At 44.2% G+C, this 13,443-nt stretch overlaps 1 protein-coding gene across 2 annotated transcripts; it reads left to right on the top strand.

Moving 5' to 3' along the window:
- Nucleotides 1–661: 661 nt before the first annotated feature.
- larp4aa (La ribonucleoprotein 4Aa) lies at nucleotides 662–13,443 on the top strand. 2 transcript variants are annotated; one of them, XM_070968354.1, is made up of 17 exons: nucleotides 662–1,232; nucleotides 3,613–3,730; nucleotides 4,064–4,222; nucleotides 5,270–5,354; nucleotides 5,466–5,602; nucleotides 5,694–5,797; nucleotides 5,904–6,014; nucleotides 6,105–6,158; nucleotides 6,279–6,488; nucleotides 6,984–7,087; nucleotides 7,247–7,288; nucleotides 9,314–9,553; nucleotides 9,661–9,715; nucleotides 9,829–9,987; nucleotides 10,092–10,231; nucleotides 10,322–10,532; nucleotides 10,858–13,443. In XM_070968354.1, exons 1-17 carry the CDS (start codon nucleotides 1,116–1,118, stop codon nucleotides 11,248–11,250), a joined length of 2,439 nt encoding a protein of 812 aa, XP_070824455.1. In that variant the 5' UTR covers nucleotides 662–1,115; the 3' UTR covers nucleotides 11,251–13,443. The 2 variants fall into 2 exon arrangements, with proteins under 2 accessions (XP_070824455.1, XP_070824456.1); XM_070968355.1 differs by lacking the exon at nucleotides 7,247–7,288 and having other exon boundaries at nucleotides 666–1,232.

The raw sequence follows: 13,443 nt of genomic DNA, 5'->3' as shown, positions 1-13,443 counted from the left end.
AAATAACCATTATAGTGAACTGAAAAGGCCAGTTTCGCCTAAATTGATGTTGAAAACAATGATTATCCAGCTGCTGAGAATTTAGGAAAAAGATTTAATTTTGATGTAGATCCTTTTGTTTTTTGTACAAATAAACCTGAAACCACTGTTTTTTGTGGTTCAGTTCCTCTGCAGTTCTGGTAGGATGTCAGCAGCAGATTAAAGACTGTTTATTGAGCACTCCACAACTTTCCCAGTCTTTTGTTGCTCCTTTGTACTTACCTGTATTTTAAATTGCTAGTCATGTGTTACTAAAGGGTTTTAATTCATCTTATTGAGTGCTTCAGACTTCTCTACCAGTTCTAAATAAAAAAAACTAAGTGTTTTTCTTCTGTTAACTTCATAGATTGGTTTGAATCCCTCTTTGTATAATTCACCTTTCAAATAAAAGTGGATGGAATCGAACTTTTATCATTCTAACAACACCAATAACATACAAGAAGTCTGCATATATATTTATATACCCTGATCGTGGTACTCCTCGGTACAGAATTACATAATACATAAATACTGTAATAAAATGACTTCGTTACTCTCAAAACTACTGTGTAAAACTACAGTTTGGATCCGGAAAAGGAAAAGGAAATGCTTTCTGCAGAGGTCACCGAGAACTCGCGGTGGCAGCCGGGACGTCGGCGGACGGTGTGCCTGCGCTGAGGAAGGGTGCGTGTCCCCAGTGTCCGCTCCGGTCGCCCGGCTAGGAATGCGCCTCACGAACCCGGTGTGTAGTGTCATATTTGATGAAATGCCAGCGGGGACTGTGGTCTAAGAAGAGTCATGGTTTGGCATCGCTTATGCGATTAGTATCGTAGCGTGCAAGTTTGATTCATTGAGCTAGCTGACGTTAGCCCGCTTCGTTGATTCATAGCACGCTAGGTCGTTAGCCTCAGTCTGTAGCACATCTGCTAGCCGGCTAGCTAGCTAGTAAGCTAGTTTCTGTGTGCTGCTGGCCAATCCAGTCGAACAGGAGAGAACCAGACTGACTGCTGAACCCAGCCGCTATTTCGGAAAGAGGAGGTGGTGGCAGGCGGGGGCCGGGAGAACGCGACGGGGTGGAAGTGAGTCAGGAGCGGCTGATGAGTTCAGATCAGAGCGGAGAGCTGCCGCTGCTGCAGGAGGAGACTGATCCCGGACCGAAGACCGGTGGGAAGGACGAGGCTCCGCTGGGGAGCGAGGGAGGGTCAGGCGGCATGGTGAGTGAGGCCTTCTTTAGCTGGTGAGCTAGCTGGCTAAGCGACTGCTGCTCGTTGGAGACCTGTTAGCATAGTACGCCCCCCTCTGCGTGATGGGCGATATCCATTAGGCAACAGCTAAAATTAACCCAAACAAGACATTTAATAAGCCACCAAGTTTAAGCTTGGCTTTGACTTTATGGCCATTCGTGCAATCATCCTCTCATAGTGTTTAATCGTAAAGTGATATTAATTATCAAGCGAAAACAGCCTCAGGCACCGCACATATGGCAGTGTTTGCACGACTACTAACGAGCAACCAGTACGGGCAGGTCATTTTACACACTTATCGTTACCCAGATCTCCACTGCAGCACCCTTAGATAGCAAGCTAACGCTAGCTTAGCCACTGTAACAAGCAAGCTCATTAAGTAGTTTGCTGAGTAATCATTAGCCTTTAAGTTAAGTTTTGACACAGCTGGAGAATGTCACTTCTGTTTGGACCAGAGGAGTGCTGATTGAATTATTTTCCATTTGTAAGTGATCGATACTTCGAGTATTAGCCGAAGGATAAACGCTCCTTCAGTAACGTTGGCTGTTAGCTAATCGCGCTGCTAGCTAATGCAGCTAGCGCAGTGACATGCGTTGCAAATACCTGGCCTGTGCTGCGCAGCGCAGTCAGCTGACATTACTTGGCTGGCAACGGCCTGTAACACAGAAGCATGCATTGTAACCATGCGTAATATTGCACCGTACATAAATGTTCAGGCTTTCTTTTGAAAGTCACCGAGGCCTAATCGTTTCGCTCCACCATTCTTGACTAATTGGTGGAGAGAAGTGTCCTGAGGCATATTGCTAACCGGCAGCTGTACTTGTCAGGCCGATCGCTTTTGCAAACAGGAGGTGCACCTGTTAACAGGTGACAGTGTCAGAAGAAGAAGCTGGTAAATGTGACAGTTACTGGCGCTTCAAAGTTAATGTACAGCTGTCATCAGCTTCAGTTTAAGCACAATCCACAGTTGAAACACATGAAGTTCGTATCGGTGTCTGTATGCCTTAATATGTACAGTATGTGTGGTCTATTCTTGGCCATGGATCTTTGCAGGGTAAGGAGTTCTCCTGCCAGTTCACAACCCGTTTGATACCGAGAGTCAGATCCAGTCCTTGATTTACATGCATCAAAAATATATTGGTGAAAGTTACACAAAGTACGCCTAATACTGTGTTAGTGGGTTTTTACCCAGTTTTATCATCATCTATTACAAAGCAGACATGTCAGTTGTGCGAAGCTTTAATAATCATTCTTCTCCTTGAGGTTAACTAGATAATGGCTTCTTTTGTCCTCAGGGGATCTATGTCCCCAATGTGGCACATTTCATTGTATTTCTCTGGTTTCCAATTAGATGTCATGGAGATGTCAATGGTATGCAGGTGTTCCCGCTATCCTAAGATTGCAGCAGGTGATTTCAGTTTGTGCCCCCTAAATATAAGGTTGAAGGAATCAGTGAACTCAGCAGGTGTAGTGATGGTTGCCTGCATGCTGTCGTTCCTCCATGGGACATCGTTCAACACTACAGTTTAATTCCTTGTTCAGTCTGTAAGGTTTTTATTTATTTTTTTTTTTTGCTTGTTGTTGCTGCCTGGTTTTTGTATATATGCTGATGCTTTTGTGATGATGTAACGTTTACCCAAACAACACAAGGGACACATTTATTTCGCTCAGTAGCTGAAGGAGATACAGAATTGACGGAAGTGCATCAGCCTGTAAAACTAAATGGTTACACGGTTGATTTGTTAGTCAGAGTTGTTTGAATTATATGAATAACTTTATTTTTCTGGGATGTTTTAAGTGTTTTGTTGCCTTTTGGTTACTTTTAGATTTTCAAAGTCTGTTGCCATAATTATATCAAGTTATCATGTTCCCTTAAGATTCTAGTTGATGGTCATAGATACCCCCAAAGGCTGTTGGATCTATTTGGTTTAATGCATTGAAGGTGCCTGCTGCTTACTGCATTTGATTTAATTTGATATAAAAAGTAACTTCATGTGTTGTTGTTGGGAGTGTTAATGGATTGACTGGATAGTTACAAAACATGCAGTGTACCTTTATGTGTTCAAATCTGTTCAGACGTTAACAAATTTGCCTCTGCAACAACTCAGATCTCTCAAAATCTTCATTAGTAGTTGTCTGGGAATGAATATGATGGCAAGTCTGAGGTGAATCAGCAAGAATATTAAATGCATGATACTCAGCATAGTCTTGGTCTCAGTTACAGATGAGGCGTATCAGTCACATTCAGATCTGTTTGATCGTAAATAAACAGTCAAATTGCAGCGGTCTCATTTGAATGATTGGCGGCTGTGAAATGAACTCGTCTGATCCTGCTGTTTCTGCTTTGAAGGTCACCTCTAAGGGCACCGGTTTGAACCCAAATGCCAAGGTGTGGCAGGAGATGCCTGTGGCCTCCAGCGAAGCTGTTACCAACAGTCCTCATTGGCCCGCCTCAGACATCAGTGAAGGTGAGATACTCTAACATCAGCTCAATTACATATCCATCAGAAACTTTGCAGAGCTTTAAAGTGTGAAAAAACGGCATGTCTTTGGAAAACTGGTCACTGGCTGTCATGTCTGTTGAAATAAATATTGACTTTTTCTCGTCAGCAATAGTTATAACACCTTACTTAAATTTACATTTAAACAAATTTTGCATCAAGTTCACACCTTTTTTCCCTTGACATCTGTATACATCCATACTTTTATCAATGTGCACCCACAGCATTAAGCCAAACACAGGAACACAGCTTTAAAACTGACCTGATGGTTCTGGATGAAACTCTTTACCTTGTCCACAGGTTATTCTGAGCCTTCGTCTGCTGGGTGCAAGCAGTACACTGTGGGATTCACGGCCCTGGATGACAGCAGCTCCACAGCAACAGCTGAGATAGCAGTAAATGGAATGGACCCTCCGGAGCTGGGATTTACTCCCGCTGAGTCCACCACAGGGACCTCAGGTCAGTAACATCACCTCATGTGCACTCACCAACCGTGACATCAGCATTTGTTCATTTTTATTATCTGAATGCTAAAGTTTGGATGGGATTTAAAATAAGTTTGCTTGAGTGGAATGAAAACCTGCAGACTGCTGGCTGTCCAGGCCACATGATTGTGCTCAACTTTATTGTCCCCTGATGATGACATCAGGGTAATTTTCTTGGACTTTGGAGCCACATAACTACAGCCACAAAATACATTTCATATCTGTTTTCTCAGGCTCAGTCATACTCATTAAATAATACTCACATGAGTTGCATATTATTACTTAATGAAAGGTAATGAAGCAGTCTACACTCCACAGTTATGCTCAGCGTGCCTTTTTGTCCTTCCCATTGGCTTACAGGAGAGGGGCAGACAGCATCACTAACAATGACCTCACTGATAACAGATGCCCCCTAAAAGTTGATTATTTAAGTCATGGGTTGGGAGTCTACTCACCTTTTGTCAGTTAAACCACTGCACTTTTTTATGCTGTGTCACTACACAAAGCAATGCAGGAGTGAAGGCATGGCAGGCTATAAGTTTTACAAACCAAGGCCAAAACAAGACCTCCAACGCCCTCAGCTCTGGTGCTGACTGTCAGTTCACATCACAGATGATTCACAAAGGCATTACAGCGTGGGTCTCATAGGTAAAGCATCAGACGCATGTAGGCTGATCATAAGAGTGTAGTGTGGGGTGGGCAGAGCCACAGCAGGTGCATGACAAACAAGTGCCGACTCTGACAATCCAGGTTTGGGGGACCACTCTATTACTGATAAAAGACTCAACATAAAAGTTGCACGAGCAGGAGAACAGTTGTAATTAGACTTTACAGGTGTAGCTAATAAAGTGGCCACTGACTGTATGTTCACCCTGTATGGCAGCGGGTGGATGACACACATCAGATGTTATCCCCCCACCCAATCCCTGAGTCTCTCTGAAAGTATCTATGTTCCAGATGAACTTGTTATGAATTATATTGTCACTTTTTTTACCGTTGACATTTTCTTTTTGGTTTTCAGTGGATTCCAAACCTGAAGAACAGCCGATCTCCTCCGAGAATCTACGAGAGTCTCTGAAGAAAGAGCTGGAGTTTTATTTCTCTCGGTAAGAGCCAAGCACTCAAAGCACCTTTTGTACTGTAGAATGTGGAAACTGGACTTGTTTCCCAAGTCAAGGGAAGGCTGATCCACAAGACTTTGTCATTTTGTGATTCAGAGAAAACCTCTCGAAGGATTTGTACCTGATGTCCCAGATGGACAGTGACCAGTTTGTCCCTATTTGGACTATAGCCAGCATGGAGGGCATCAAGGTCCTCACCACTGACATGGACCTCATCCTGGATGTGTTGAGATGTGAGTGCAAAGTTTCAGATATGGTTTGTGTTAAAATGGCAAGCCTACATCTGTTATGTGTCTGGATTTAAACCCCCTGAATTTCCCTCAGCCTCGCCGATGGTACAAGTGGACGAGAAGGGGGAGAAAGTACGTCCAAATCACAAGCGGTGCATTATCATCCTGAGGGAGGTCCCTGAAACCACACCTGTCGAGGTAAAGCTAACTTGTGCACACATTAGCAATGAATACTGCACGAAGCGTGAGATTAAAGTTAATATTTATCCGAAGTGTGAGTCCATTCTTTGCATCTATTTCACAGGAAGTGGAGGCTCTGTTCAAAAATGACAACTGTCCAAAGGTGATAAGTGTCGAGTTCGCGCACAACAACAACTGGTACATCACATTCCAATCAGACACAGATGCTCAGCAGGTAACGCAAGTCACGATGGCACTTTTCTTAACATTCAGTCGACATGTTGAACCGCGAATCGCCTGATGAGTCCTTCTTCTGCTCCTCTAGGCATACAAGTACTTGAGAGAGGAAGTAAAAACGTTTCAGGGAAACCCCATTATGGTGAGTTCGCTTAAAACTCTGGTCGTCATTTTGAAAAGGGCCGTTTCTAAATTTCTTTTGAGTCATTTCACTCCTCCTGATTTAAAAAAAAAAAAAAAAAAAATTTCCCCATGCTGACAGGCCAGGATAAAGGCCATCAACACATTCTTTGCGAAGAATGGCTACCGTAGCATGGACAGCAGCCTGTACGCTCAGCAGTCCCAGAGCCAGTCCCAGTACAGCTCTCCACTCTACATGCAGCACGTCTACCCCCAGCAGCAGTATCCAGTCTACGGCATCGTACCTCCCACCTGGACGCCTTCGCCCACACCGTATTTCGAAACTCCTCTGGTGAGACACGCTGCACCTACACTGCTGTGAGACACGTCGCACTAACTCAAAGTTACTCTGGAATTCATCCCTCATGCATTTCCATGCGCCATTAGCATTCGATGCCTAAAATGTGATGCAAGTAATTAAGCTTGAAAGCCACAAGTTGTGCACCAGCAGTAGCTGTTGGCCCCCCCGCATCCAGAAAACCTGCCCAGTCGCTTGTTAGTCATCGCCACCTTGTTTGTTTTAACATCTGAACAGAAATGCATTAAGTGAATTCAAATGAGTCTCTCCCGTCTTGCAGTTGGACTTGTCAGTAGACATAAACACACATTATTTTGCATAACAAGTGAGCCAACATATTCAAGTTTTCTGGAGTAAACACAGCCAGTAATAAAGGAAATTTGTATTCAGGCCCTTGTGGTAGCTGCTAAACAAATTACCTTGAATACATTGTTGCATGAAATGGGATTTGTAAACACTGTCTTTTATTTATTTTTTGTCCTTGTGCAGGCACCGTTTCCCAACAGTAGCTTTGTGAATGGATTTGGCTCAGCCGGACACTACAAAACTGGCTCCAATTCTCTTAATATCACGCGCCCATTCAACAGAAACCGGTAAGAACCTCTTTTTTCTTTTTTTTTTAAATGTGGTGTTTGCATAAACGTATATCTAAGTGCAATGTTTTACCACTTGATATTAAATTTTGCTTGAAGATAATGGTAACTTCAGCAGGGAAATGTTCTTCACTCCCTGTCTTCTTACTGTCCCCACAGTGTCCCCCTCTATTCAAGAAAGAATGTAATAAATGCCTTCAGGTACCACTATTATACTGTATGATAAGCTTCATTGCTCCCCTCATCTCTTACCATACTGCAGCAGCCAAATGACTAAATCCATAACGGGGGCCCCCCCTGCCTTCTGCCAGTCAGATTTGCCGAGCCGTAATCCTTTTCATCAGTGTGATAAATGTTTGTTGCCAGGTAATGGACATCCTGGATTTGCCATGTCATTTGATAAATGTAGGCTTACCTACAACATGGCAGCAGCAGCTGCTGCTATCTGATTCTGAGCAACTGGCTTTTCCCAGCTCTGGCCACCTTGGCTCCAAATTATCCTCTTTGCTGTGACATTATTACATATAACAGTTTCTCTCCATCACAACTAACCATCCATTGTATTTGGTCATTGTCTTTTCTTTGTTTTACTGCTGCTTTCCTCGTCAGTGGTTGTATTACCATAGTCCATGTGTTGTTATAGGCTATAACAAGAAATGCTGACACTTTAGAGTTGAGTCTTGGTCAGCCGGCTGTCCAGCTTTAATCTGTATGCTGAAAAATCAGCTTCACTAATATGTCACTGAACTCTTCCTAAGTCAGACCCAGTGATGAGATCAAGATGCGCATAGAGGGAAACCAGGGAGTGGAGTAGCTGGCTTTGGTTCTCCCTTTCTCCTCCTCTTCTTTTCTCTCTAGCCTTCCCTTCCAAAGTTAGGTGCTTCACTCTCATCCCAATGAGCGTTCAGATTATGAGATCTGAGGGTCAAAGACTCCTTAGGAGATCGAACAATGTGAATCAAGCTGCGAGACAAACAGTGTCTCTCTCCAAAAGCGCTAATTGCGGTGCATTAAGATATTAGTCGCCCATCTGGGTTTACCATGGGCGTTGTCAGCTCTTCTCAGTGAGTTTGTGGTTGGTTGCAGATTGCCAAACATGGAGTATGTTGACATCAAAAGTCTCCCTGCTTCAGCCAATCATGAGCACAGATGTAGTCCTGCATGTCTCCGCATTTGTCCTGAGGACACAGCATGCTGTCTAATTCCTCCAGCAAACTGATGCCACCAGTGTTTCCTTTGAAGTCCGTTTAGATGCTTCAGCCTCCAGTGATTTATGTAGGTTTATTCCTGTCTGCTCCAATTTCATTCCTATAGCCGCTGTGATTACAGTGCAGGTTTCTGTATGTTCAACCCTGATTCCAAACAAGCTGGGAGGCTGAAAACAGAATGCAAACAAACTGTGTTAACCAACAACCGTCTGACAAAGTGGTGAACCTCGCTCCATCCTCGCTTGTGAACAACTGAGCCTTTCCAGGATGCCCCTTTCATACCCAATCACGATACTATCCCCTGTTACCAATGAGCCTGTTTACCTGTGGAATGATCCAAACAGGTGTTTTTGGAGCATTCCACATCTTTCCCAGTCTTAAGCTGCTCCTGTCCCAAATTGTTTGAAAATTGTTGCTGCATCAAATCCAGAATAAGCAGATATTTACAAACATCAATTAAGTTAATGAGGTCAAACGTTAAATATGTTGTCTTTGTACTGCTCTCAATTGAGTATATGTCAAAAAAGGATTATTAAATTGTCACCTTTTGTTTGTCTAACACCGCATCCCAATTTCTTTAGAATCAGGGTTGTAATTGCATTCACGTCCAAACACAAGCTCCACTCATCGGACCAGACAGGTGGTAGCTCGTTAAACTGGATTTACATATCTGTAACAGCTGCTGGGCATTGGAACAAGTGCTTGCAAATGCATTACCACCGGACAATAACTTGGACGTAATATAAAGATGACCACATGTGCAGTGAGATGGATTTCATTCTTCCTCTGCAAATTTTCCTATCGTATTAACAGCCGCCCTAAAAGCAGGAAGTCAAACTGGTTGGAAGCATTTGCTGTAAAAGCCAGTAGTATGGTCAGTGTAACACCTCCTGGAGTCCAAAATTATGCCCACAAGGAAAAAAAGCTCTGCAGGAAACACTGGTTACCAGTATGTTTTAAGAGTGTTTTCAAGATGATATTGACCCTGCTCATTTTCACCTTTCCCCCTCTGCAACAGAAACCACGTGAAGCCCCAGGTGAGGACAAGTGAGGTGACCAGTGCGTCTATAACCCCCGTCCCCTTGGAGAGTCTGACTGGACTGTGCAGCCCGCAGCCGCCTGCCCCGACTGCTGCCGGGGCCTCCACCACTAACCCAGTCCAGACAGCCTCCGACCTGAGCTCAGCATTCTCGCATCTCTCCTCCTCTTCCTCGTCTTTGGACCCCAGCGACGACGGCGGCATGGCCGGACGTGGAAGGTAAACCTGTTTTACCCAAACTGGCAGGTCTGATATGTGGCTGGCCTGCTGCTCGCGTGCTGTGGCGCGACCAGCGACACTCGACTGATCATTTATTTGCATTTCAGACGGGGCACAACCTACAGAGGAACACGGAGGAGGCGAGAAGACGAACGGATTGCGGTAAATGGCAGTTTTCACGTTGTCTTTTGTCGTGTTGGCATTTGTCATTTTAAGCGTGAAACAGCTCGTGACTTTTCCCTTATTTTTGCCTCCATTTCAATTTCCTTCCTCAGAGGCCGGTACCGCTAGCAGAGGCAAAGGTCTCTCCACCCAAGTTTGACTTGGCTGCTACCAATTTCCCACCTCTTCCTGGCTGTGTGGTCAGTACACAGGGAGAGCCAGTGCTAGAAAACCGAATGTCAGACGTTGTACGCGGCTTGTACCGGGACAAGGTAAGAAGAAATTAAGACTAATCTCCTAGATAAAACTGTAGTGACATTATTGCTTAGAGGGAAACGTTGGAGGTGTAACATGCATGCCTCCTTGCTGTTTATAGACCGAACAAGCCAATAAGGAAGCCACTGTGAGTCCCAGTTCAGGCCAAGCCCAAGTCGCAGAGGAGGCTGTGGCTGTCTCAAGTCCTGCCCTGACCGTGGCAAAATCTGCCACACAACCACATGGACCCTCAGCCCCTGGGTAAGACCGTCCAAACATGACAATTCAAAGACAAACGTCTGTATTAGACTTAAAGTCGTAACTAACGTTGGGTACTCCGTGTTCTGACAGTATCACTCGTCAGGAGAAGAGGGTTGACCGGGCAGAGTCGTCAGCTCCAGCTGCAAAAGTGACTCCACGCACACCCGTTCAAACTACCGTGAACCCGCCCTCCTCCACACAGCCTGTGCCTAGCTCCAGGCCTCAGTCCTCTGCTGCCTCCACGCCAGCGACACCCAGCACGCCGGCTCCTGCTACAGCGACGACTCCCAGCCCTGCACAGGTGAGGATCTGCTTCTTTGCAGTAACAGCCCACACCGGAGCACAGTCCTGATGATGACACCATTTGCGCATAGAGGGAAGTGAGGTAGTGGACCAACTGGCTTTGGTTCCCTCCCCCGTCCTCTGTCTGTCTCTCTTCTTTAGTTTCTGTCCTTTGTCTCTCTCTGCCCTTTCCCACCAAAAGTCCAGACGGTTCACTCCTACCCCAGTGAGCGTTAAGATTATGAGATCTGAGGGATTGACTAGAGGAACCACAAGGCTGAATGTATTATTTGGATTCTGTGTTGCATGTTTTTAAAATTGTGCTTTTTCCTGCCTTGGCTCAGGAGCCCCGTAAGCTCAGCTACGCCGAGGTGTGCCAACGGCCACCCAAGGACCCTCCCCCTGCAGCCCCTGCCCCAGCTTCCTCGGGCAACGCGTCAGGCCAGCCGTTGCGCGAGCTGCGCGTGAACAAGGCCGAGGAGCCAGGCTCCAGCAGCGGTCCTGGAGACAAGCAAGAGAAAGGCCACGACAGGGAGGGTGGCTGGGAATGCAAGGAGAGCCGGCCACCACGTGAACGTGACTCTCAAGGCTACTACCGCAGCAATGGCCCCAGAGGCACCGGGGGCCTCAAATTTCGGGACCAGAGGCGCCCGCCTCCGGCTCGACGCGGCTCCCCCCAGGGAGGCTACAGGCACACTGGCAAAGAGCAGAATATCCCCCCAGTATCGCCAAAGTAAAAACTTGATATGAATAGAAAAAAGATGTATGAATATATACATGGATATATATAATTATATAAAAATGAATAACATAAAAGCAACATTATGGTAGCCACCTTCCCCCTGGAACTTGTCCAAAGAAAAGCTTTTAAAATGACAATAAGACCGGGACATCCAGGACTAATGGGCAAAATGACACCTGAAGAACTTCGATGAGTGTTTTTCAAAAGGAAACAAAAAATTTTTGTTTTGGCCTCCAGCGTTGTGCTTAAAAGAATTTTAAGTGTGATTGATCTGGAGGACGTCTCATTTATGCTCTGCTAGGGAGAGGTGGGAGGACGGGCCTCATACACGGCCCTCTACCTTCTTGTTTTATTTTAACGAATAGATGTCTGCAAGAACAATATGCACTAAGACGAAAAGAACATGCATATATGTCATGTACATATACAAAAATATCACTAACACGCAATGAGACATCAGTTTTTTGTTGGGTTTTTTTGTTTTGTTTTTTTCCTTGTGTGCTTAGGTTTGCAAGTATGACTGAAGGGTTGACTGATGTCTGTGTATGCATTGATTGTTAAGCAAAATGACTGAAGTGCTCCAGTGTGCTGTTGCACTGATGAAATGGATGATTTTTTTTTTTTTTTCTTTGATTTTTACATCAGAGATTCAGAATCATTGTCCTGAAAACTGGACAGTGTGGTCTTCTAATGTATATTAATGAAATATGTTCTATGGTAGTATTTTGATCCTGGTTCATAATTGGCTTAAATCGTTATCAGTCAGATATCGGACGCTGTCGATGTACGCCGCAGTCAGATGTGTGGTTTTGTTTGAAGCCGAAAACCACTTTGGGGCGCTCGCTGGCCGGTTGGCCGCGGTGAACCTGTTAGCCTGGTCCAAAGTTTTTCATACTAAGTTTTATCTGTCTATCAGAACAGATTTTTGGGGTCTGCCCACTCTGATGGATTCAGAACATTGTCATGTTGATAATCAGTCAGGTTCTCTGTTTACATGTTTGCTTGGGTAGTAGGTTGATGTTTTCCAAGAGAGAAAGAAAAGGCAGATTAGGTTCATGGTAAGATTTGACTGTTCAGTGCGCCCGATGGTTTAGGTGAGGTTTGGCTTTTCTACGTCATCACAGGATATCCAGGTTAAGCTTATATCTGTGAATTGTTCTCAACAATGGCATAGTGTCAAAAATAGACTTGAGGAGTGCTCTTAGCTAAGGATGATAGCGACATAATATTTGGCAGCCAAGTCGTGCGTCTAAAGAGAATTGGAGCATTTTCACGTGCTATGTGCCAGCTGCCTGCGATCGTAGTGTGCTCGGATAAAGTTTGATTTTTACTCGCGAGGTCCGCTAAATGATGTAGTGTTGGGGAAACTTTTGGCTCAGTGAAACTGGATTTTGAAGAAGCTGTAGAGGTGTAGTTGCCTATGCTATATTGTAATAACCCTTCACTAGAAATGTGTGTGGGAGAATGTAATTGTTGTAGTACTGAATTTACAGAGGGAGGCTTTTGGCAGCAGGTATCACCAGATTGTTTTGTGCTTTTTAGGGTGAGTTTGCCGTTATGTTTTTTTTTTTTCTTTCTTTCTTTCTTTTCTCTCCTTTTTTTTAATTTTTGAAAAACAAACAGGTTGACTTAGAATTTGAAGTTTGACTCACTGTATGTATTGCTTTTTAAAATTTATTTATTTTAATTCTGATGCACAACGCTTTTCTCCCAATCTTGGTAGGCTGGTTTCCCCAAAGTTGTGTGAAATCGCATTGGCAAAATAAAATCACGCATATGACATTTATATACTGTTCGAGATGTCAGCTGAGCGAAAATACTTGATGCATTGACTTTGGGTTTAGTAATGCAGTAAAACGAGTAACCAATCACTGGGGCTGTTATTTCTTTTTCATTAATGAGTATGAGCAGCTAGTGGTTTAGTATAATTAAAGAAATGCACTAACTTGTTTTTAAAAAGAATCTTACTCATGGGTAATGTGAAATCAATTTAGAAGCATATGGTTGATGTTGACAGGCTTGCAAATACCTACAGGAATTGCCCCTTCCTCCTCCTTATGTTTGGGTTATTTTCTGTTAATTTGGGTTGGGGTGGCAAAAGGAAATATAGTAATGGATCAACCAAGTGTTTGAGACACAATCCTAGAACTGTATGAAATGTCACCAAAAATAAATTATTTTGATTTGG

Source organism: Chaetodon trifascialis, chromosome 8 (genome assembly GCF_039877785.1).
Source record: "Chaetodon trifascialis isolate fChaTrf1 chromosome 8, fChaTrf1.hap1, whole genome shotgun sequence".
Classification (NCBI taxonomy): Eukaryota; Metazoa; Chordata; class Actinopteri; order Chaetodontiformes; family Chaetodontidae; genus Chaetodon; species Chaetodon trifascialis.
This window is presented reverse-complemented; position numbering and strand designations above follow the sequence as displayed.